At 44.9% G+C, this 23,003-nt stretch overlaps 1 protein-coding gene across 1 annotated transcript in view; it reads left to right on the forward strand.

Annotated features, from left to right (window-relative positions):
• Window positions 1-681: 681 nt before the first annotated feature.
• LOC146207610 (urocanate hydratase-like) overlaps window positions 682-23,003 on the forward strand; it is a 32,985-nt gene continuing 10,663 nt past the window's right edge. Inside the window, exons 1-17 of the mRNA XM_084589110.1 lie at window positions 682-962; window positions 1,922-2,052; window positions 5,461-5,614; window positions 7,612-7,802; window positions 8,713-8,779; window positions 9,356-9,412; window positions 10,722-10,808; window positions 11,723-11,811; window positions 12,772-12,834; window positions 14,939-15,047; window positions 16,875-16,945; window positions 17,670-17,767; window positions 18,583-18,646; window positions 18,740-18,772; window positions 18,913-19,001; window positions 20,042-20,112; window positions 22,260-22,358. Of these exons, the coding sequence (XP_084445236.1) occupies window positions 837-962; window positions 1,922-2,052; window positions 5,461-5,614; window positions 7,612-7,802; window positions 8,713-8,779; window positions 9,356-9,412; window positions 10,722-10,808; window positions 11,723-11,811; window positions 12,772-12,834; window positions 14,939-15,047; window positions 16,875-16,945; window positions 17,670-17,767; window positions 18,583-18,646; window positions 18,740-18,772; window positions 18,913-19,001; window positions 20,042-20,112; window positions 22,260-22,358 (1,599 nt within the window). The 5' untranslated portion in view covers window positions 682-836. The remainder of the gene's footprint in view (window positions 963-1,921; window positions 2,053-5,460; window positions 5,615-7,611; window positions 7,803-8,712; window positions 8,780-9,355; window positions 9,413-10,721; window positions 10,809-11,722; window positions 11,812-12,771; window positions 12,835-14,938; window positions 15,048-16,874; window positions 16,946-17,669; window positions 17,768-18,582; window positions 18,647-18,739; window positions 18,773-18,912; window positions 19,002-20,041; window positions 20,113-22,259; window positions 22,359-23,003) is intronic.

The following is a 23,003-nucleotide window of genomic DNA, read 5'->3' on the forward strand; positions in this document are numbered from 1 at the left end:
TATGGTTCTAGAACTGCAACATGCACCAACTAGCTCAAACAACAATTTTAATGAAGGAAGTGCTTCTGCACAAACGTTTCTCATTACTCGCATAGATTAGTGTGATCCACCCAGTGTATGTCGGTTCACACACTGATACGTGTACTATAGTTCCTCAAGTCTGGTATGAAAGCAGCGAGGCCCTTAGGCACATGCATTAGCCGTAATCGCTGCGGGTAAGATCAATGTTACCATTCTGCGATTTAACTGCCTCCGTCTATGCCACAAGATAAGTGTCATACGCCTATGTATATTGTAGCCCGGTTCAAGGCCGTCATACGGTTAGGGCCTCTTTAATTCTGGAATTTTGTTTTCGTAATTTTTTGGAATATTTGTAACTCAGTTTGTTTCTGTAAGACATTCGGGTTTCGAAAAATAAACAGGTGAAGAAGTGTCAGGGAGCAGGGCTTACGCGGTTACTCGAAATAATGCGATCGAGCGTGCGGACAGGTAAGACACGGACGCGTCTTAATTTCGCGTGAAAGCCTTCTAAGCCCGCCAGTTCGCGTAAACCCTCGAAGAACGTGATGGACCGTCCAAGTTCAGCGGGAATTGCTGCGTTGGGAATTCGGTATATGGCAGGATAACGACGTGACAGGGGGGGGGGGCACTTCGCCAAGATAACGACAGCAGACGCGGGCCTGTTGAAGGCAAGGGAGATAGACAACAGGGGGCCCTGCTCACAGACTTCCCCTTCTGGTGGAAAACGGTGGCCCGTCACACTTCTAACAGAAGGGTTCCGTTACTCCGTAGGGCGCTTCTTATTTTGGGGCTTCGACAAGCAGCGAAAGGCGGCGATGTGCACGCTGAAAGAAATCTGTTCGGGACTGCCACTGGACCCTTTGCCCCCGCCCAGGCAGAGAAACCCTGAGCTCCCCCACGCTCCGAACCGGAACGTCCCGCTCACTGCCGAAGAGACCGAGGTGGGTCGCGACCTTACGACTTTCATTTGTCATTGCAGCACAGTTGGTCTCTACTTGTGTACGCCTGCCCGATATATACTTCCAACTTTAACATATAGCTACGACAGTCGATCTGCACATTTCTACATTAAAATGAACGTGAAAAAAGTAGTAATATGGTCTTTGGCGAGCTTCAAAATATATTTGAGCTTGTAAACATGAATGCCTGTTCACGACAGATGAAGGAAGACAAAAAAAAAAAAGTACGTATTTATAAAAATAATCGACTTGTACCTATTAAAACGCACTCGTTTTCCCAAGTATTTTCGTCAAAATAGCAAAACAAGCACCCAAACTATGATATTGGAAAGGGTGGTTATGTTCGGGAGAGTTGGTTCTTCAACGTGGAAATACAGCGCTTTGAAGACAAGTACAACACAGAGTGGACAGCATTACGCACGTGCTGTCCACTCTGTTTTGTACTTGTCTTCAAAGCGCTGTATTTCCACGATGTTGGAAGTATTGTACTGCAAAAGCAAATAATTGTAAACAAATATACGCCCACAAATTACCTGAAACACATAATATTGCTACGAAGATGACGAAGCGGGCAGTGGCGCGGGGCGGAGCGCTCTCGCCAGGCCTGCTGGCTATTAAAGGATATTTCATCGTCATGTCATCACGTCGTTCTGTTTCTGTTGTGTCGCCATGTTCCATCGCTTGTCATGCCACCACATAACAATATATCCGTTGCCAAGAAGGAAGAGACCGGAACATGCTGATATAGTAAGTTATAAAAAAAGAATCAAGATATTGAATTTAAGAACAACCAGGAAATGTAGCTACAACACAATGTGCCATAATGGACTTGGTAAACCGCACTTTAAATAAAAACTTGAAGCAAAGCATCAATGCCATCCTTTGAAAAACACTGAATCCATAAACTCCATCGTTTTTTTTTTTGTATTATTTATTTTCAGATTGCCATCAAGAATGCTCTACGGTATTTCCCAGCGAGATTTCATGCCCAGCTTGCGCCGGAGTTTGCGCAAGAGCTTTTCAATTACGGCCACATCTACATGTACCGCTTTATGCCCTCGATAGAAATGAAGTAAGTTCCTATTTGAATACTCCAGACAATAGAAAAGACCATGCATTGGAATGTACGTCATCAACCAAAACGTAACGCATACCTGTTCGTGTGCGAATTACCCTCTGGGCTCATGAAATACGCTTCAAATAGAATGGCACTGCTTGGTTATTAAACCAAACAGGGAACGCGTCTAACTTAATATGTTCCGCTCGTTTCAAATGGCAGTGCGCACAATCCAGCATAGCGAATTTCTTTCAGTGCCGCAAGCCTTATTACATGGTTTTCTGAAAATTACTTATGATAGCTGACAGCAAAATGATATCGTTTTGGGCTGCACGGACTAGAAGGCCTTGCGCAACAAAATTCGAGATTGTGGGTGTGTCCCATTACACGAGTATGCTTATGACCCCAAATATCTTCACTATGCTATGTTATAGCGTAATATAGTATAGTGTAGTATAGTATAGTATAGTATAGTATAGTATAGTATAGTATAGTATAGTATAGTATAGTATAGTATAGTATAGTATAGTATAGTGTAGTATAGTATAGTATAGTATAGTATAGTATAGTATAGTATAGTATAGTATAGTATAGTATAGTATAGTATAGTATAGTATAGTATAGTATAGTACAAATTAACCCAGCTAAAACTCAAATCGTTTGTTTCCGCTACCCTCATAAAACAGTGCCATCGGCTTGCTCAGTTTTTCTTCGTGCATATAATCGCTCACTTTGCCCTTGTTCTCTTGTTATCCAGCTGAGTCCCTTGTGAGAAATACCTCGGAATTTATGTTGACCGTGACTTTCCCTGGAACACACATATTTCGCATGTGTGTCAGAGAATTCAGAGCATAGCATGTCTGTTATAAAATTTAAAAAAATTTATGAATTTTTAAATAAAAAAGCTCGTTGCTATATAATGTTTTAAGCATTTGCTGATTTCATAATTGCTCCGTCACGTGGAAAACCCGAGTGTTAGTGTTGCTAAAAGTGCATTTTATAAACCTAATAAGCAATGGTTGGAGAGTGTGTTTAAAGTATATCAACTCTTTTCTTTGACAACTTGTTTAAGCAAATAGTAGTTTTAAAATACTCCTGGGAAGGCTTTTGCAATATTAAAACAGTTAAATCTGTATCATTAAGACATATACCAGGCAGGCTAAGTTTTACCAAATGTTGTCATTTTGGGGATGAAAGAATTATATCCGTTCTATCTTTAATGAGTTACCAGAATATGTGCTCTCTTTGATCTCTCTCACTCAGCTAAGAAATTCTTTGTTATCGCTAGAAAAATCGCGACCGAAAGAGCTAACCTTTCACCACTTTCTCTCTCTCTCCTTAGAGTAATATTTTTCTTCTCTTTTTTTTCCCCTACAATTTGTGCGCATATACTTTTCGTTGGTTAGCATTGCATATATTAGTGTACGCGTTTTAGTACGCCTGCACATTGGTTTCGAGTCGTTACCTCTAACGTGTATACTGTGTACTTGCATTGTCGTGGCTGCCGGGTGATACCTTACGAGTCCCCCCAGTGGTTTTTTGATTTTCCTGGACTAGTTTGTAAATATTACACGAATAAAGTTATTTATAATCAATGTAATATATAGCATAGTATCGTATGGTACGGTACGGTATGGTATGGTATGGTGTGGTATGGTATGGTATGGTATGGTATGGTATGGTATGGTATGGTATGGTATGGTATGGTATGGTATGGTATGGAGGGGGGAGTGGAGTGTGGTGGAGTATGGTATGGTTTGGTATGGAGGGGGGAGTGGAGTGTGGTGGAGTATGGTATGGTATGGTATGGTGTGGTATGGTATGGTATGGTATGGTATGGTATGGCATGGCATGGTATGGTATGGTATGGTATGGTATGGTATGGTATGGTATGGTATGGTATGGTGTGGTATGGTATGGTATGGTTTGGTATGGTATGGTATGGTATGGTATGGTATGGTATGGTATGGTATGGTATGGTATGGTATGGTATGGTATGGTATCAGAGGTTTAACGTACTAAAGCGACATGGGCTATTAGAGATGCCATAATAGAGGGCTGCTGAATAATTTCGACCCTTCGGGTTTTTCTAACGTGCACTGATATCACGCTGCGCACGAGCTCCTTGTGTTCCCTTCGCAAATACGCGACCGTCCATCCAGGATTCAACCCACGTCTTAGGGCTTTATAGTCAAGATTATTGTTTATTCTGTTATCTATATCGTGCACCATCCCCTTTTTGGGAAAAAGTTACCACCACGTTAGAGAAACTTAATTAAAAGATGAAGTTTTACTTCTCCGTCATACTTGAGTGAAATGCAGAGAAGCAAAAGTAGCACCACTCTACTTTCTGGCAGAATTTGGAGGAAAGTGGACATAGAGGGCGGAGCTTTACGAACTTTCACTCTGTGACATGTGGTGCTTGTCATCCCTAAGCGACGCATGGGCTACGGTTAATAGGGGATATGCTACGCGGAGTAGGGTTCTGGGTTAATTTAGGCGACCTAGGGCTATTCAGCGTGAGCTTTTACCGCGCAGAACTCAGGCGTTTTTGCATTTTACCTCCACCGAACTGCTACTACCCCAGCCACGATTCGAACCCACCGCCTAGAGATCGGCTGCCTAACGTCAAAACCCATGGAGCCACCACGGCAGGTCTACACTTCGTAGTCTTGTGGGTTGTGGTTGAAAGATGTATTTCAACTGCAGACGAATAATGGACCTGTATTGGGACAGGCCGCAACGCAGCGCAGCCATATACACGCGCACATCGAACACCGTTAATGAGCTGCGTGTTCAGCATACAGAAGGGAGTTTATAGATTTGCGAAGCACATATCTGTCTACACATCGCTTTGGAATTCGATGCCTTCTAAGCCTTCTAAATGGGACGTTTCCGGCATTTCCAGAAAGACGGGGAGCACATAAGCCGATTTAGTATGGAGCGTGGTACGGAGCACCAGTGTCAGAGATCATTCCAAAATGCTTCAGTGGCAAGGTTCACTGCTAGGAATGTTGATTAAAGGGCATGAACGCTTGCTGCATTGTGGATTGAAGAGCATAAGGTCGACAAGGGTAGTTCTAAGATTGCAGTGACTCTCTCGTACTTCGAGAGGCAACTAATGAGGGCTGCATGTAATTAGATGGCTCACAAACGTAGCCATTCTTGTCATCCATCCATCTGTAACTATTCTGGCCCACCAAGATAAAGTGTAAATGGGAAAGAAAGCCCGTTCTAAGCTCCCATGCAGCATGCTTTCTCTATAGGTTCGGCGCATTTTTCTCTCTGCGGTACTTCCCAGTAACGTTTTCACAGTACTGTTCCTTATTTGTTCGCTCCATGGTTCCTGCTTTCCCTGTAAACATTGTTTTCTCTATGCTAAACATCTATACCCGAGCCATATGATTGCCTCTTCGTTCGCAGGGCGTACCCAATCGACTATTATCCGGCCAAGTCGAAGCAGGCCGCCGCCGTGATGCTGATGATCATGAACAATCTGGATCCACAAGTGGCCCAGTTCCCCGAGGAGCTGGTCACCTACGGCGGCAACGGACAGGTCTTCTCCAACTGGGCACAGGTATACCAGCCTCTTCGAAATGCATGGATTGGATTGTGGGGTTTAACGTCCCAAAACGACTCAGGCTATGGGAGACGCCGTAGTGGAGGACTCCGGAAATTTCGACCACCTGGGGTTCTTTAACGTGCACTGACATCGCACAGCACACGGGCGCCTTGCTTTTCGCCTCCATCAAAAAGCTGCCGCCGAGGCCGGGATTCGATTCCGCGTCCTTGGGAACAGTAGTCGAGCGCCGTAACCACTGCGCCACCCCGGCGGGGTATTCGAAATGCATGCGTTGCAAACACTAATAAGGCAAACAGAAAGCAATTGGGGACTCCTAAGCTCCTTTTTTAAGAGTGCGACAAGGCAATGTTAATAGCTTCAGTCTGCGGTCGTCCTTGCGGATCCTAGTTTGCTTACATGTACTCTGCTATTCGGTTATAATCGCTAATCCCTTAACCTGTGCCTTTATTATTCAACACGCTCATTAACATACAGCAGGACACTACCATATTACGTGGAAGGCAACCCACGATAGATACACAGCTTCGCTTTAAGCAAGATGGGCTGATCTGCTATGTAAGTAGCCTGCCTGACTCGGAGTTCGAGGGTCCCGGGTTCGATTCCCATTTCCTGCCAACTCGATCATGCCTTCTGATCTCGTGACGTCACACCGTCGCCAACACCAGTAGTTTCCGGCAACGTAACCTGCAAACTATAAGCTGCAGAGGCATGCTAGTGATTTTTCGCTAGCAGCGCCGTCTACTTCAAAGCCAATGCCAACATTCCGCCGGATGGAAGCCTTAGCGCTATCGCTTTAAAAAAGTGCAGAACGAAGGTTGATAAAAGTTGAGCAGACAGGGTAAAAGGTAATCCAAAGCATAGATAGCCCCTTCCGAACAGGACTAACAATTCGTATTAATTGAACTAGCAACCCGTAAACTAAAGGTTGAGGTAAAGGAAAAAGCTTCCTGGTTTTAGGAATCACTAGAGTCAATCGCCTCGTCGCTGTCATTATTTATTTATTTATTTATTTATTTATTTATTTATTTATTTATTTATTTATTTATTTATTTATTTATTTATTTATTTATTTATTTATTTATTTATTTATTTATTTATTTATTTATTTATTTATTTATTTATTTATTTATTTATTTACTTATTTATTGTGTCAGCAGTCAAGCGTCGATCAAAAGAATGGAGGCTATAGGTGACAGTTAAAAATATATCACATCCGTATTTTTTGGTTGCTAAGCGGAGACGCGGAACTCGAAAATAAATAGTCCACTAGCAGCCCCTCTATTCGGTGTTTGACGGCCACCAGAGATTCATTCACGACGACTGGGTGGGGAGGAAAGGCGGACCAAGGCTAAGGGCGAGCTCTGAAGCTCGTGGGATAGGCGCGGGAAAATGCTGCGCATTCTAGGAGTCATTCGCACTAAAACCATACTCGCGCTTTCGCAAAAGTTGCGTGCTAGGGATCGAGGTGTCCGGCCCGGCCCTGCCCGCCGAGACAAATATACCCTGTTCCGGGCTCGGCTCGCGAGCCCGAGGGCTTCCGAGCGGCCCGAGCCCGGCCCGCTGGCCGGGCCGGGTACGGGCTTCCAGGCCGGCCCGAGCCCGAGCACAGCTCCATGAATCTCTAACTGCACTGAGCATCAGCAACTGGCGCCACCTGTTTGCCGTCAGTAGTGCACACCGCGTAACTCTATAATGGGGATGTTTTATATCCGCAATTAAGAGAGAACTAGAGGCCCGAGAGATTCTGCGCGAACTTGGTGATGACCATGGCTGACTCCTCTTTTTCGTTGTAAAACCTTACCTTATGAGATGCCTCCTGTGCTCACTATTCATTGGGATGTGCCGAACAGTCGAAACTATCGCACTGATTTTAGCAGCCAGAGCCACGCAACCGTGTAGTGAGCCGTGAAAGATAAAGCTCTTGCACTGGGCTTGGTTTACTGTCTGTTGAGTGTGTGGGAGCTCTTTTGTGCACCTTCCTCATCGCGCAGTTCCGGCTGGTGATGTACTACCTGTCCCGGATGACCGAGTCCCAGACACTGGTCATGTACTCGGGACATCCGCTCGGCCTGTTTCCCGGACTGCAGCCCAGTCCTCGGGTGGTCATCACGAACGGCATGGTCATCCCAAACCACTCTTCACCCGAGGACTACGACCGGATGTTCGCAATGGGCGTCACCATGTAAGGCACGACCAATCGCGTGTAAACGTCATGCAACTCATGCAAGAAACATCTGGCTTGGCGCCGAATCGTTTATTATATTCTGGGATGAGATGAGGAAAACTGCACAGAGTTGTCTTCCTTTATTACGTACCAAATTTTTGCGCAACAGTCTTAGACGCCAACCTAATGCAACACATCTTTAGCCTCTGTTTAATGGAATAATAAGCGTGCGGCAGAAAAACCGACTGCTGTTTTCACTAAAGCGATGATTTGGTTGTCCCTTTCCAATGTTAGTTATATCGCTACCGATAAAAAGTACTACACCTAGTTCTCCTCTGTGCGCTAGGTCACGGTAACATAGTATGTGCTCACCTTAGCCCTTTATAGGCCTCCTCAGTCATCCCAACCTTATTAAGCAGGGCCCGGGATACCTGCAGGTTTCTTAAGCAGCACTGCTGCAGGCTAGCTCCACAGCGTTGCCAGGAGCCTTAGCCCCTCATGCTGCATCACAAGTCTGACCGCCACCTTGGTCAGTTGTTCCGATGCTGGTTGGAAATGCGAGCCCGGGGTTAGATGGTTCATTCATATAGAAGGTTGTGGTTAAGCACGCAGTACACCAGGGAGGGTGGCCAAATTCCGTTCTGGTAAGGGAGTGCTTTTTCGGCTCTGCCTACCAATATTAGATTGCCACCAGGACACAATTTCATCGACACGATGATTTTTTTTTTTTTTTCAATTAGGCGCACCGAATTTCGAGTGGAGGTGCTCTTGCACGTGAGGCAGATGCTGCACCTCAACGCCATCGCTGCGTACAGGGCTTCTCACTTAACTGCTAATATCTGAATTATACCTCCGTGCACAGAACCGGAGGCTGGTGTAAATATTGGAGTGCATATAGCCTTAAGTGTTGTAATTGTTTTCTTTCCAGGTATGGCCAGATGACAGCCGGAAGCTACTGCTATATAGGACCGCAGGGCATCGTGCATGGAACGACGGTATGCTTGTTATTACCTCCGCTACGACAACCCTTCTTGTTTGAATGATTCGCCCGTGATATTGTGCGATGCCTGATCTGTCACAATAGCATTAACGGCCCCGTTCAGTGGAAGACCAGGCGTTGCTGGGATTTTCAGCGTTAGTGTAAAAGAAAAAAACAACAAGAGGATCTAGATTGTCGAAAGGGTCGTGACGTCGACAGAATTGAAAGTGAATAAAATACGGGATTTTATGGTCGCAATACGACTCAAACATAATTGTCACATGTACGAACGTAGAGTAAATTAATTTCGCTGAAAAGGAAATTGGGTTAATTAGATGGGAATTGAACATTTTGCGACCCTTGGGGCCATGCGTGACACACACTATACCCCTAGGTCATGTTGAGCTTGCTGCAAATTAAAGAAAAAGATAACATGAAAAACAGCGTCAGTTTCCGCGAAGAGTCGCACAAAGTGTATCCCAGGCCGCTGAAAGGATCCATTAACAACATCGCGTCATACTCTTTACGCAGAGTTTAAGTGTTCCACGAATATTATCAAACAACGCTTTGTACCTGTTGTTTACTTTTGTAGATTACTGTGATGAACGCCGGACGGAAGTACCTCAACCTGCAAGACCTGCGCGGAAAAGTAAGTGAGGAGATTATACCCTAGCACAGAATAACGCCCAACCGTCATACGAAACATAATATCCACCCCAGTAACATTACGCACACACGGTATTGAACAAGACTCGGCCCTTTCACCATGCCTCTTCAGTTTGGCATTCATTCGCCTGCCGGGTATACAGCTGAAATTCGAAATTTTCCTCGTACCGTCTAACGCTGATGGTATCACCCTCTGGGCCAACAGAGGTAACAAAGACGAAATCAAGGAAACCCCCCAATTGACAGCTGACCAGGTAGAAAGCTACACCGCACAAGCAGTACTCACTTGCTCGCCGCCCAAATCTGAGCTCATGGGCATTCGAAGCAGTGTGAGAGGTAGAAAGGCCTGTCAATGTTAACGGACGATCCATACCAGAAGTCCAGACACTGATGGTACTAGGCCTCTTTATCCAGAGAAATTGCAAGAATTCAGAGACCACCACTAGGCCTTGTACCACTAGCCATCAGAAAGTTCGTCTAAATAAACCGATTGCCAACAAAGGACGGGACATGAGAGAAAAGGATCTGTGCAGATTAGTGCAGGCCTTTGTTCCTCTCCGCTTCACCTACTCAGTGCCGTTCCCTATGTACAGCTCTATGCCGCAGAGAAGACCAAGTTGGAGTGCCTCAACGGACAAGCATTTAAAGCGACACCAAAACTTCCTCACTACACGCCTACAGAAACAGTTCTCCAACTCGGCGTTCAGATTCGAGGAACTCTGCGCGGCCCACATCACCAAACAGATGGCACGGGTGACAAACGCTGCATAAACCAGGCAGAAGTATCCTCGGCACACCGGTGCAGACGCAGAACCACACAAAGATGGTCCGATCTACCTACCCACACCAATCAGGAAACAGCTAAACTTAAATCTCTTTAATAAACATGCATAATATACGACACAAGGGTTGGAGGACGACCAGGGCTATGGTTGTCCATTGGAATTATAACCAGAAGCTGGGTGCCATCTACGTCAATGCACTGAGTATACAGCTCTCAACAGAATAAGGGAGATAACAGCCACTGACACACAAAAAAGTATAGGTCTTTTTTAATCAATGTTAATTATTACTTAACTTGGACATAATTAATTTGAAAGAAGGAGGAGAAAGCAACCATTTGCCTCGGGTGGTATCTGTACCCATGACATCCGAATTTCGCGTCTGGTGCTGTACCACTTAGCTACGATGACGGCTGTTCAAACATTTACTTTCTTAGGTATTTATGCTGCATGCAACCTATCCTTGAGAGTGTTCGCCAGCATCGCTAAGCTAGGTGCTCAAATTTCCAGGTATTTGTGTCATCTGGTCTCGGAGGAATGAGCGGTGCCCAGGCGAAGGCGGCGGTGATCGCCAACAGCATCGGCGTCATCGCAGAGGTACGTGAAATACAAGTGAAGTGATCCAGGCCTCGCCATCTCATTGAATTGAATTAAAAATTGAATTGAAAAATTGAAAAAAAAAATTATTTCCAGTAATATACAGGATATGGGCCTCGGGCGAAAAGCTACAGCGATAGCTTGAGAGATGCCCGAGGCCCAGTAATGGCAGAGCAACAGGACGTGTGACATTAAGGCGAAGATATACATGAAAATAATGAAGCACAGAAAGAGCACATATATACAAATGAAACAGCAAGTTAAAAAACAGCACAGTAAATTAACGGCCCACAGTAGTGTAACAGTATGCACGAAATATGGCAAAACGTAATGAAAATGAAGTGACTATTCTTGTAATAATGTTTAAGGTCATTATCGTACACATACATAGACGGGATTGGAGGGAGGCACGAGGTAGAGTGAAGGTGAGGCGTATGTACAGATTCTGATGAGCTTATTCTATAAAGCCTGTACTTCAGTTCTTTAGTCAATTAATCAACTAATAGCAAAAGTAAAAGGGCCCCTTTTTTCGTTTGATTTGAGAGCGCAAAGTCAGTTAGGCAGCACGGATGAAGCATCGATCAATACAAGGACAATCCCAATGGCTTCACCCTAACCGCGAAATGCACTGACGAAGAAGAGGAGGAGAAAAAGAACCCATGGCTGCGTACACAGATGTCAAAACGAAGCGCCATTCTTTTTACAAACGGATACATACAAATCAGCGCTTGAGAAGAACAATGTAACAATGTAGAGATAACGGTAACATGACCATCCATGCCCAGTTAGTAGCCTGGGCCAATAAACTGCACCATATCTAATCAATATATTAGATGTTCGGCTTTGAAGAGTCGCTGTTCTGTGAACTAAACCGGTTTTTATTTTCTGTTATTCTTCTCTCTCGAATACGACAGGTGTCCCGGGAGGCGACCTACAAGCGCCACAAGCAGGGATGGTTGGATGAAGTCATCGAGAACATTGATGAGCTCATCAAAAGGATAAAGTATACAGCTTGTTTAGAACCTCGAATTATAAAAACATGCACAGGTCCTAAGATGTTATGCGATTAATCTGCGTGGAGAACACTGCTTTTACAGTAATGATATTTCTGAGCGTGAACACTGGAGCGCGTGGCAGATAACATTGAACCCTTATACTTGTCTATGCGTGATGGCTGGATGTCTAAGCGCGATGGATTGATAAGGTTCTGCTGCCATGCCTGCTTCCGGCAAACTGAAGAATCCACCTAACAAGTGTGGCGAAAGGCAGGTGATGTCTGAGACATTACTTCCTCGCCACTTGCCACCTGCCACGATGCAATTTCTTCTCTCCACTTGGCAGGTAGATAAAGGAATATCCAGGTTGGCAGATGTAGAGAAGGGTACCCCCCCTACAACTGAGGGGGAAAAGAGGGGGAAGTCTGATTAAGAATGGCGAGCAAAAATTGACTGAACGAAGCAATTACCAATTTGAAATGGGACAACAATAGAATACGATGGCCATATAATCAGGATCGACATCGATTGATGAGTAAAATGTAGTGGGATCAGCACTCTAATTGATTGGCAAGTGAAACAAAACAATTTAGCGCTTTTCTTTCATATTAAACCGCTGGAAGGTGCTTCAAGAGGGCGAAAACTCCGTACACACTGATCACATCTATTTTGACTAAGGAAGGCAACACTGCTAACGCAGTAACGGAAAAAATAAGTCGACTTTGCTCACTTCAACACACTTCCTCTCCCAAATGTAACTCATCTGTTCATATGCAAAGAGTAAACAAGTAAAACAATTCGCACAAATGTATGCTCAAGCAGGTCGGTGGTCAGGACACCCCTAGACTCGTTCAGATAAGATAGTGGACGTGCGTAATGCTAGTGTGAAAGACAGCGAAGCCCTTGACCATAATTGGTGTCTTTTGAAAGATGAGTAAGTGATGCACAAATCTGTACTCTCATTCCAGAAAGGCAAAAAGTGCCAAGGAAGTCGTGAGCATCGGCTACTTGGGAAACGTCGTTACCCTTTGGTGAGTCATATAAGAACTCTTGGTAAATGGGAATATTCACATTCTCTTAACAATGCTTTTCCCTTTGCATCTTGTCCAAATAACCCATGAACAAGGATAAGCTAGTTCTTTCCGCCCATTAAAGATAAGCCGAAACAAATGATTTCTTGCTTGGTCGCTTTATCTCTTCCACTGCCACTTTCCTCCTTCGTTCCCTTCTTTCCTGCTTTTCCAGCTTCATTGCTTGCTTACATTACCTTTCTTGTTTTATATTAGTTCTACAACTATACATTGCTTAACTGCATACAACACTCGGCTGTCATCGTGGATAGTTTCGGGTCGAGATTAACCCGGGGTCCTCGACTGCTGTGTCTCTCACAGCCAGTGCGCAAGCCTCAGGACGTTAAACCTTGCACGCACTAAAACGTGTCGTACTGTTACGTACTTACAATGCCTTCGCATACTCGCTGTAATTAAACTGTAAGTTCATCGGTGCCGTCTCTGCTTGGTTGAGCTGCGTCGCCGTTGATGCCGTTGTCGGAGTAACCGAGCGAAATGAAGTCACGAGCCACAAAAAAGTCACGATTCAAAGGAAATTTCTCAGAAGAGGAGAAATAGGAGCCACGAGCTGTGCGCCGCTCGCTCGTGGCTCTTCTTTTTCTTCTGAGTAATTCTGTTTGGCACGTGGGAAAAAATAAAGTGTGATTGGGTGCTTTTTAACTGCACATACGTACGTACGTACATACGTACATACATACATACATACATACATACATACATACATACATACATACATACATACATACATACATACATACATACATACATACATACATACATACATACATACATACATACATACATACATACATACATACATACATACATACATACATACATACATGCATGCATGCATGCATGCATGCATACATACATACATACATACATACATACATACATACATACATACATACATACATACATACATACATACATACATACATACATACATACATACATACATACATACATACATAAATACATACATACATACATACATGTTCAAATTTCGCAGTAGGGAGTATCGTAATCGTCCTTAAACTTTTGTTATCTGGAGTGATAGCTTGTCCCATTCGTTTTCTATTTTTCATTTTGATGAGGTTAAAATAGTAGTGTAAGTGAAAACCCGGTGGCATCCGATGTGTACATCGCTCGGAAGGAAGCGAGCCCTCGAAGGCGTGAACACGTCATCTTTGGTTTGCTTCTATTTTAGACCGCTCAGGTCATCGCCGCAGTCTCCTAGGCTGCCAGTTTGCTTCGAAGATCTTCTTCCCCCACATTCATCCACTTGCAATTTAACCCTCCTTTGGAGAAAAAGCTGTCGTGTGTCACGCAATTCCTTGATTTGTTAGAGAGGTCAGGTAGTCCTTGGCGTCACATGCTCCGCAGGCCAATCAGAGCTATTCCAAGGTTACGTAAACATGTGATGTCGCCAATATATCGATCAATCAAGTACTTTCGTAGCCTAGAAAAAAAAATTATTAGAAATAGAATACAAGTAATATTGCTGGGGGTCGGTTGTTGGTGAGAAAACGCAACGTGACTTTTTTTGTGGCTCGTGGCTCGTGCATAAGGCGAAAAGGTAAGGACATCCCGTCGCAACTGTTTTTAGGCGGGAAGGAAGCGGTGAGAACGATAACTGTCAACAACTACCAAAACGCAAGAAAACAAAAATGACTCGGAGACACCAAAGTACCACCGAATGCGAATTCTAATATTATCGAATTTCTCTCGTAATGAGTCAAAACGCGTGCCTCAAAGTTTTCTTTTTTTTTCCTGCTTCCGCTGCTGCAGTGGCCTGTTATAGACTTGTTTACTGTTATAGACTTGCTGCAGTGGCCTGTATAGACTTGTTTCTCCATTAGCAAAGATGAGCGATTACTGAATGGGCGCTTACGCCTGATAACTGTGGTCGCCTCGGCTTTCAGTTGAGTTGCTCATATATGCACAAAAATGCGAAAACAAGTTTATACGTGCGAAACTTAACTGAGTTCCATTTCTGCTCGGATGTGAAGTGTTAATGCAGGAATGTTTTGTTTTTTTTTTCCCCATTTTTTTCACGCAGGGAACGCTTGGTGACGGAGATGGAGACGACAGGGGAGCTTCTGGTCGAGCTGGGTTCAGACCAGACGTCGTGCCACAATCCTTTCAACGGCGGTTACTACCCCGTGCAGGTCAGACATCGAAGCGTGCATTGCATGGCTACTAGCCCTATACGAAAAAACTATAGGGGACACTTAAACTCCACCTTTAAGGGTATCCCACATGTAAAGCCCCATTTAACCAAGCCTTATGAACATGCCCGCGTGGCCTACGAGTAAAGTGAATGCAACGGTCCTGTCAGGCTGATTGGGATATCACCCGCCCATGTAAAAGGAGAGGCCTGAGTTGGCAGCTCCTGCCAAATGTAGTTTCAGGCATCCCTATACTATAACCCTATAAGCCCAGTTAGTTCTCGAGCATATCAGCTGCCACCTACCGCTTGCCAGCGACATGCTCGTCATTCTTCGCTCGCAACGCCGAGGTCGGATTTTCTAGTGAACGGGGCCTCTAACGCTATCCCGTTGAACATCTTGACAAATATGGTGACAAATGTATTGGGCTTGTTAGTGGCATGAGAAATTGCAGGGTTGCCAGACCAGACACCTCTGTGCTCAGGGCAGTCAGACAATACAAAACAGGGATAACCAGAGGTCATCGGGGAAACCCTATACAGTGCATGTATTTGTCGGGTCAGTATGTGACCATCATTTTCTAGAGTGACGGAGCAAAGAAGCTGCATATATCGGTACAATAGCCTAGGAAGTTGAGATTGGGTGCCGCATAGGCATTGTAATACGTTATCGGATGTTTTCGCTGAGTGTCCTGTGCGCTTCATGCCTTCTACTCCGGTTTTGTGCCGAAGAAAGCGCCGGATTTTCTCACACTGCAGGGGCTTTAGAATTTAGAAAATGACGTTTTTGTTCGTTTCAAAAACTTGTATGGCGTCATCTTGGCCGTGAATGCGTGGCTATACGAACTCGCCATTGCCACTAACTACGGGACGGTGACAATAAATATTACAGTTAAGTTCAGTTAATCTTAAGCGTAATAAGGGCGAATTTTTCAATCACTGAGGTCCGCCACGGCTGACATTTTGTTCGAGAAAAGGTTTTCTTTTTATTTCAGCATCCACTGACTTTTTCAAAGTGCTCCGTGAAGCACCCGGGATAGTTGTGTTTGCTGACTACAGTAGGCTCGGCAAAAGGCTTGCATTTCACAGTCAGGAAGATGATGATGATAATGGACATCGCTCATATTTCTGGTCACACCATCATTAGGTTTGCTTCGGGTAGTCAGAAAAGTTTTAATTCCTCTCAGGCGCGGAAGAAGGGCGAAAAGTGTATGTTGCCAAGTGGAAAAGAGCGAGCGCTGCTGACCGCACACACCCTTCAGAGTTGACAGTCTTCCGTCCCAGCCGCCCTCTCGAACTGCCTCGAGGCTCCGACTCTAGCCCGGCCGCACGTAGGCCAAACAGATGGGCCTCAAAGACAGAGAGCTGGCACACGGCACACAAATCATCCTGGCAAGCGCTTCATCACTGCGCCAAGCAGGATTTATGTCTCTATAACGGGAGAAAAAAGGCGTTCCAAGTCTCGTACTTTGCTCTCCGTTTGCCTACCTCCTTTGTCGGCCTATTTTTGCCCCGTTTCACAGAGCACTCCATCTTCGTCCTCTCTTCACAACCGTTTCTCGGCGTCTGTTTTCCTCGCACGCTTTCTTCGACCCGTTGTTGTGCGATCATCTGCGCAACCCTCGGAGCCCGCGTCTTCCTACATTCCTCGTAGCTGCTTCAGAGAAAAACACTGTTTTAGCTAAAATGCTTGCGATGGGGCACGGAGTGGAATCTCATAAGTCTCTCGAGAATAAACGCACCAGCCCCTTTCCTTCTCCTCCTTAAAACGGTGCTTTAGTGTTCCCCCAATTTCTTTTCCTGGATATTTTTTTTTTTTTTTTCGCAGCTGAGTTACGATGAGGCGAATGCCAAGATGAAAGACGATCCCAGGAATTTCAAGATGCTCGTTCAAGAAAGGTGAGTGCATTTACAGGACAGGCTTTCGTAACGAGGAGGTGGGGAAGCCTGAACGAACACGCATACACGTATCAAAGATGCTTTCTTTGCAGTTGATTAACAAATATAAAAATAAACAATCAAAAATAAAACAAAATGCGTTTTAAGTTCAGAAAGTCACAATGAAAAACAATGAATTTTTTAACGTTTGTCGTTAATAAAGATTCTCATGAATTTTTGAAACGTCTCATATATATGGTGTGGACCCTAGACTTTGGTATGAGCGTGTGTATGTGTATAGGCAGTTAAATACACCTCAGTTGGGAGAGCACTGTACGAGCTATTCGGAGGTCGTGGTTTCGACTCCTACCATCAGCGCGTTGGTTTTCCTTCCGCTTTGCATTTACTATCCTTTACCCTAAAAATCATCGTAAGACTAATTCTTGTAAATACCAGCAACAATATATTACTCGGTGAAATGTCTTAGGCCTTCGTGCAAGAGCACTGTGGTGAATAGAACCACTAGTTCTGTTACACTGCATTAAGCATAAGCCCGCTGCATTTGCATTTCATCATCTCGGGAAGACAGGGAGGAGGCGGAGAGAAGTCTCTCTAACAGCCCCTTCTCCTGGCCCCCGATTTTGAGTCCTGAATGCAGCGTGGCATGCCGCTGCATTCCCGTTATGCAGCTTTGTCGTCAGAAGGTATTCGACGCTTGTACTGTTTTATAAACTCGTTCACGCAGCCTCCGGAGGCAGGTGGCGGCCGTCAACAAACTGGCAAACAAAGGAATGGTCTTCTTTGACTATGGGAACGCCTTCCTCCTCGAAGCGTCCAGAGCAGGTGAGGCTGGTTCGACCATTAATCAGCTGCTCAGATGACATATTCATTGACATAAAGAGAAGCTGTGTATGAGCGCCCAAACCTCTGAGAACACCTAAGCTTTATAAAGCAACCAATAGATGTCGACAGAGGCACACCTCCAAAGTAAGTGAAGGAGAAGAGGTTATTTAGAGACAACGCTATGCGAGTAGCGTGATTTCACGCGCACACGTTCGCTATTAGTTGCACGCAACAATGGGCCGTAGTGAAGTCGTACATAAAACTGCAGTACGAATGGCGGGACACCGTACCGAGACAATACAGCATGGGGCGCTGATAAAATTCGCTAGTACACTCAACACGCTGGCTAGGCTCGCACCCAAAATGTAGCTCTTCAATAGTAAAAAATAGAGGTCTCAAATGCCATTTGATTTGATGATGACAGTAAGCGAACATCTGACCACCTACATTCATCCGTTTTGATGATGCTCAATACCATGACTTGCAGTGGCTAGCATTTTGTTCTGTGCCGTGCTACGTTTGTTTCCATGTCTCTCACCGCGTCGTCGACAGCATCTATAATTAGCAGCTTACACAGCGCGTCACGCAAAGGGCAAGCGTTTAACCTTCGAAATTATGTCCTTTTCGCGGGCCTTCTTTCATCATAAGTGGTTCAGTCCAGCTGCATTGCACTGCAATGCATTGCACTGTTTCGCCGCCAGCTTTCCTAAATTAAAAATAAAAGAAGGCACAATTACGTCCAAGTATATCACTAGCATATGCGATACGATATGTTTTCGCAAAATATTTTATGATTTATTTTTGGCACATTGCAGGTGCCGACGTTGGCCAAAAAGGAATCAAATTCCGCTATCCGTCCTACGTCCAGGGAATCATGGGGTAAGAGCCTTCTGACGTTTACCAAGAGGTCTTCAAGGCGACTGTGATGCGTAGCCTACTGACACGTTGCGACGTTTTCCTTAACTTTCGCAGAGACATCTTCTCCCTGGGCTTCGGACCGTTCAGGTATATCTCATGCGTCACTACTTTCGCCGCGTTTTCGATTAAAAAGAAAACAGTGAAGTCGTGTCAGTGCCAGAATTCACGGCACTCTTCCAGAAGAGCTTCATGGCACCCAGTAGGCAACCAAGTTCAAATTTTCGCAGATGGGTATGCACGTCGGGGTGTGAAGAAGACCTGGAACTGACGGACAAGCTGGCCGCTTCGGTGCTCAAGAACTTGTGTAAGACCGACGGTACGTGACGAATACATCCTTCCAGAATGTCGTAACCAAAGACGTTTCCTCCAGGGATAATGTCCTGACATTCGTCGGTGAGCATTGTTACCGCATGTATTTTTTCCGTAATTGCATAGGTGCAAAGAAACAATTGTGCACTTGTTTTGCTACAGTCCTCATTTTAAGAAAGTGAGAGTCCCTGAAGGCAGCACTCCACCGCTTGGACATTGCACGGAGGTAAATCTCACCGCAAATATCCCCAGTCTCACCATTCTCAGCAATGAATGTTAGGAACGCGCTCCTCGAATATTTAAGAGTCGCAGTCTTAAGCGCCTGAAAAGACAGTGACTGCGAACGCCTATTGTCACGGACCAAAGGCGTACTCCATACTACGAATCGAACTAAACTTCTAAGTTATAATCCCCATTCACGTATAGGGTAGAATCTGGTTAGTCTGTAGCATCTTCCCTTCCTCCTCTCTCTCTTTCACCGGCACAGCAAGTTACTTTAAAAACGAGGGGAAAAAACGAAAATTTGTTCTTAGATTGCAATTGCTGAGTTCTAGCGACGTTTTATGCAGTCCTCTACGAACGGCACAAACGTGCTGCGTCAAGAGCGGCTGCAAATATTCTTGAAAGGTCGCCACAAGGTAGCAGGGGTGAGTGCGCTAATTTAAGCACCGTTCCTCGTCCGACTTACTCCACTGTTGGCAACATTTAAAACCGTATGCCCCTAAATGAACTGCATCTCGATAATGCAGTTGTTTAAGCATGCCTATTGGACGCAATGATGCAAAAGGTCTGAGCCGGATATGCCTTATCTTTAGTCACACACATACACCACACCGACAATTTCGTGCACAGGAGAATAGAATACATTGTCGGCAGCGTGCGCAGTCTTCAATGTGGTGTACTACGTTGCTGTACGCAGTTCCTTTATACTAAAAGCGAAGGTAGCGCCAATATAACAGTGATCAGGTTGCGAAACAGCAAGCCGTATTTACTGCCGCTGCATTCTTTCCTCACCTCCGCTTGCGTTTTCTTCCCGATTGCGCGCAGTGCCGGAGCACGTGAAACAGCAGTACAGGGACAACACTACCTGGATCGAGAAGGCTGCCGACCACAAATTGGCGAGTAGCGTCCTTGCTTTGCAGCGCGGCTCTTTGTACCACAGGCAATGCCTCCGGCAGGAAAACGAGTTCACGCACTTCACTTCACGGACAAATCAGTCAGTTTCAAATGGAGAACTGACTGTTGTAGCTGCTACATGTGTTCTCGGATTAGTAGGATGATTTGCGAGTCAGTACTGGCTGCAAACGAGTACGCGACGCGAGTGTGCAAAAAAAAAAAAAAAAAGGCCTGGATTTAACACCTCTTAAACCAATTAAGACGTTCTAAAGTAAGGTTTGACATGGTTAGGTGCCGTTTTGCTTGGTGGTTTAGTTATTTAGCGCTCAGAGAGTTTAATTTTTGGGGAAATGAAAGACGTGCTATTTGTCTCTCTTCTCGGAGTACACCTACATATTGCTATGAAAGGGATACGATTAGAGGTATATAAGTCGTTGGTTCGAATCCCTTAACTAGCCTCCAACTTGACCAGCAGATGCTAATTGGGAAATGAAATGGTATATATGAAATCACTCTGAACGGTGCACAAAGGACGGTTACTTCATAATTTTGGTACGAAATCACTTTATTTTTTTTTTACTATCGCTTCGCGCTCACCCCATTCATGACGCAAGCAAGGCTTTCGCCTTGAGAGAAGTTATTTCGGCAAAGTCAGTGTACTGTAACGGGGGATATTCATGCGCAACCTGTCGGCAATAGTAACATGATCTAGATTCGCAAGCCGATCCTATTAATTTTTTTTTTGAATAACACTCATCCCGTAAAAGCAAGAGTAAATTCACGTGTACAGGGTCTTGAATATTTGGGGGCTGGGATTTAAAAAATTCCTATGCAAAATCTACTGCCCCATTCGAGCTGTGAAATAACGTTCACAAAGTAGCAAAATATCGTCTACGTTATCTGATAAGTGATTCAACATCGGTACTTGCCTACATTTTCCGAAATCGAGAAAAAACTGCTCTCGGCGGCGTGCACAATTTTCGCAAACAGAGTCGAAAAGCTATTTTGACATGGTGCGTCATCTGTCGGGCAGCGAGGCAAGCACGCTAACGGCCGGGATGGAGCTTGCCTCACTGCTCGACAGATGACGTGCCATGTCAAAGCAGCGTTTCGACTCTCTTCTGCGAAAATTGTGCACGCTGCCGAGAGCAGTTTTTTCTCGATTTCAGAAAATCTAGGCAAGTACCGATGTTGAATCACTTATCAGATAACGTAGACGATATTTTGCTACTTTGTGAACGTTATTTCAGCTCGAATGGGGCAGTAGATTTTGCATAGGAATTTTTTAAATCCCAGCCCCCAGACCCTGTACATGTACAACAATATCTTCCACTCTTGGCGTGAACACGCGAGCGCGTGGCTGCGCTTCGTGGCGTATCCGTGTGTCCGGCGCGGCGGTCACGTATCGAGGCAAAATGGCTCAAGCATACAGAAGCCTGGAGGCGGTGCTTTGCTTCGTTTGCTACAGCATTTGAGAGCAGCGCCGGTTGTAGCCTTTGATGCGAAGCCAGGTCTACAGGTACCTTCGCTCCTGCGCTCCCTTCGATGCGCGGCTGCTGAAGACATAGCCACGCGCTCGCGTGTTCCCTCAACAGTGGACGACCCTGTGCATAATATAACGAAGAAAACCTAAGTCTTCATCAGTAACGTTTGTTTCTCTTCCTGCTTTCCTGCACTATTAATTCGCATCCTATTGCATACATCTCAAAGGCTGTAGCGACGCATGTCTTGCTAAATAGCCATGAAATGAAAAATTACTATGAATTCTTCACTGCCATTCTGTGCGAGTATATGCTCAATTTCTAGGCTACAGTAAATGACCCGCGCTTTTCATCACGTGATTCTTCGGCGGAGGATGTTGTATACCTGGTCAATCGTGCAAGAAAGGATCTACCACTTGGCGAAAATCAGCTGGGAAGAATGAATAAAATGGAAAATAAAATAAACAACCGTGGTAGAGACAGCAAACGTCGAACAGCTAGCAGCTATGCTTGTATTGACTGCGCTCTTTGTTACTTCTTTTCGCCTAAGGCCGACAACACTCATTGTTCAGGAGAGTTAGAATGTCACACCAGCTGTTCCTTGGCTGAAAATCACACGAGTCAGACTTCTATATGACCAGTATCTCGGCGGACTGTGCGCTTCGCAGGTTGTCGGCTCCCAAGCCCGAATCCTGTACTCGGACAAGGTAGGAAGGACGGAAATCGCCCTCGCATTCAACAAGGCTGTTAAGGACAAGCGTCTTAAGGTGAGAAAATTGCAAAGCGCATAGTCAATATTAACCTCATTGCTTCTACCCAATCGTTCCAATTTTCTTTATTTGTTTGTTTTAACACCTAACTCACTTTTAAATATATTTTTGCTGATGCTGCTCATTTAAGAAGTCACGTAACAGCCCTTTTTCATCAAGTACTGCCGCGGGTAGCTTAATATGAAACAATTCGCTAAAATAAAATGCCAAATTCATTTTTGCTTCGACCATGTAGCTCTCGCACAACGGAAGAGTATCTCTATGATATGAATTTGACCTACTGGATAGAATTTTCTCCTATTCTTATTTCGCAATGAACTTTCAAGAGACAGAGAAGAAACTACGCAAATACAAGAAGGCTACTTGAAATATAAAGCAATGATAGGACTGGAGTCGAAACGCTGAGTGAGGCGGCTGCAGAAGTACATTCTCACCGCGGTTACCTAGATGAGCACTTGCTCTATGGAAGCCATCTTTTTCTTCTTCGTGTGCTGCCTCTTACACGCTATCTCCAAACGAGTATACTGTGCACGCTTTTGAAGATACTTTCCATCTTTAAAGACTCTTTTTTACCGCATTGCTCCGAACTGCACACCTCGAATCGCTAACCAACCAATCACTAAGCTTCATGTCAGTACAGAG

This window comes from Amblyomma maculatum, chromosome 1 (genome assembly GCF_055883805.1).
Source record: "Amblyomma maculatum isolate TAMU_Amacu chromosome 1, ASM5588380v1, whole genome shotgun sequence".
Lineage (NCBI taxonomy): Eukaryota > Metazoa > Arthropoda > Arachnida > Ixodida > Ixodidae > Amblyomma > Amblyomma maculatum.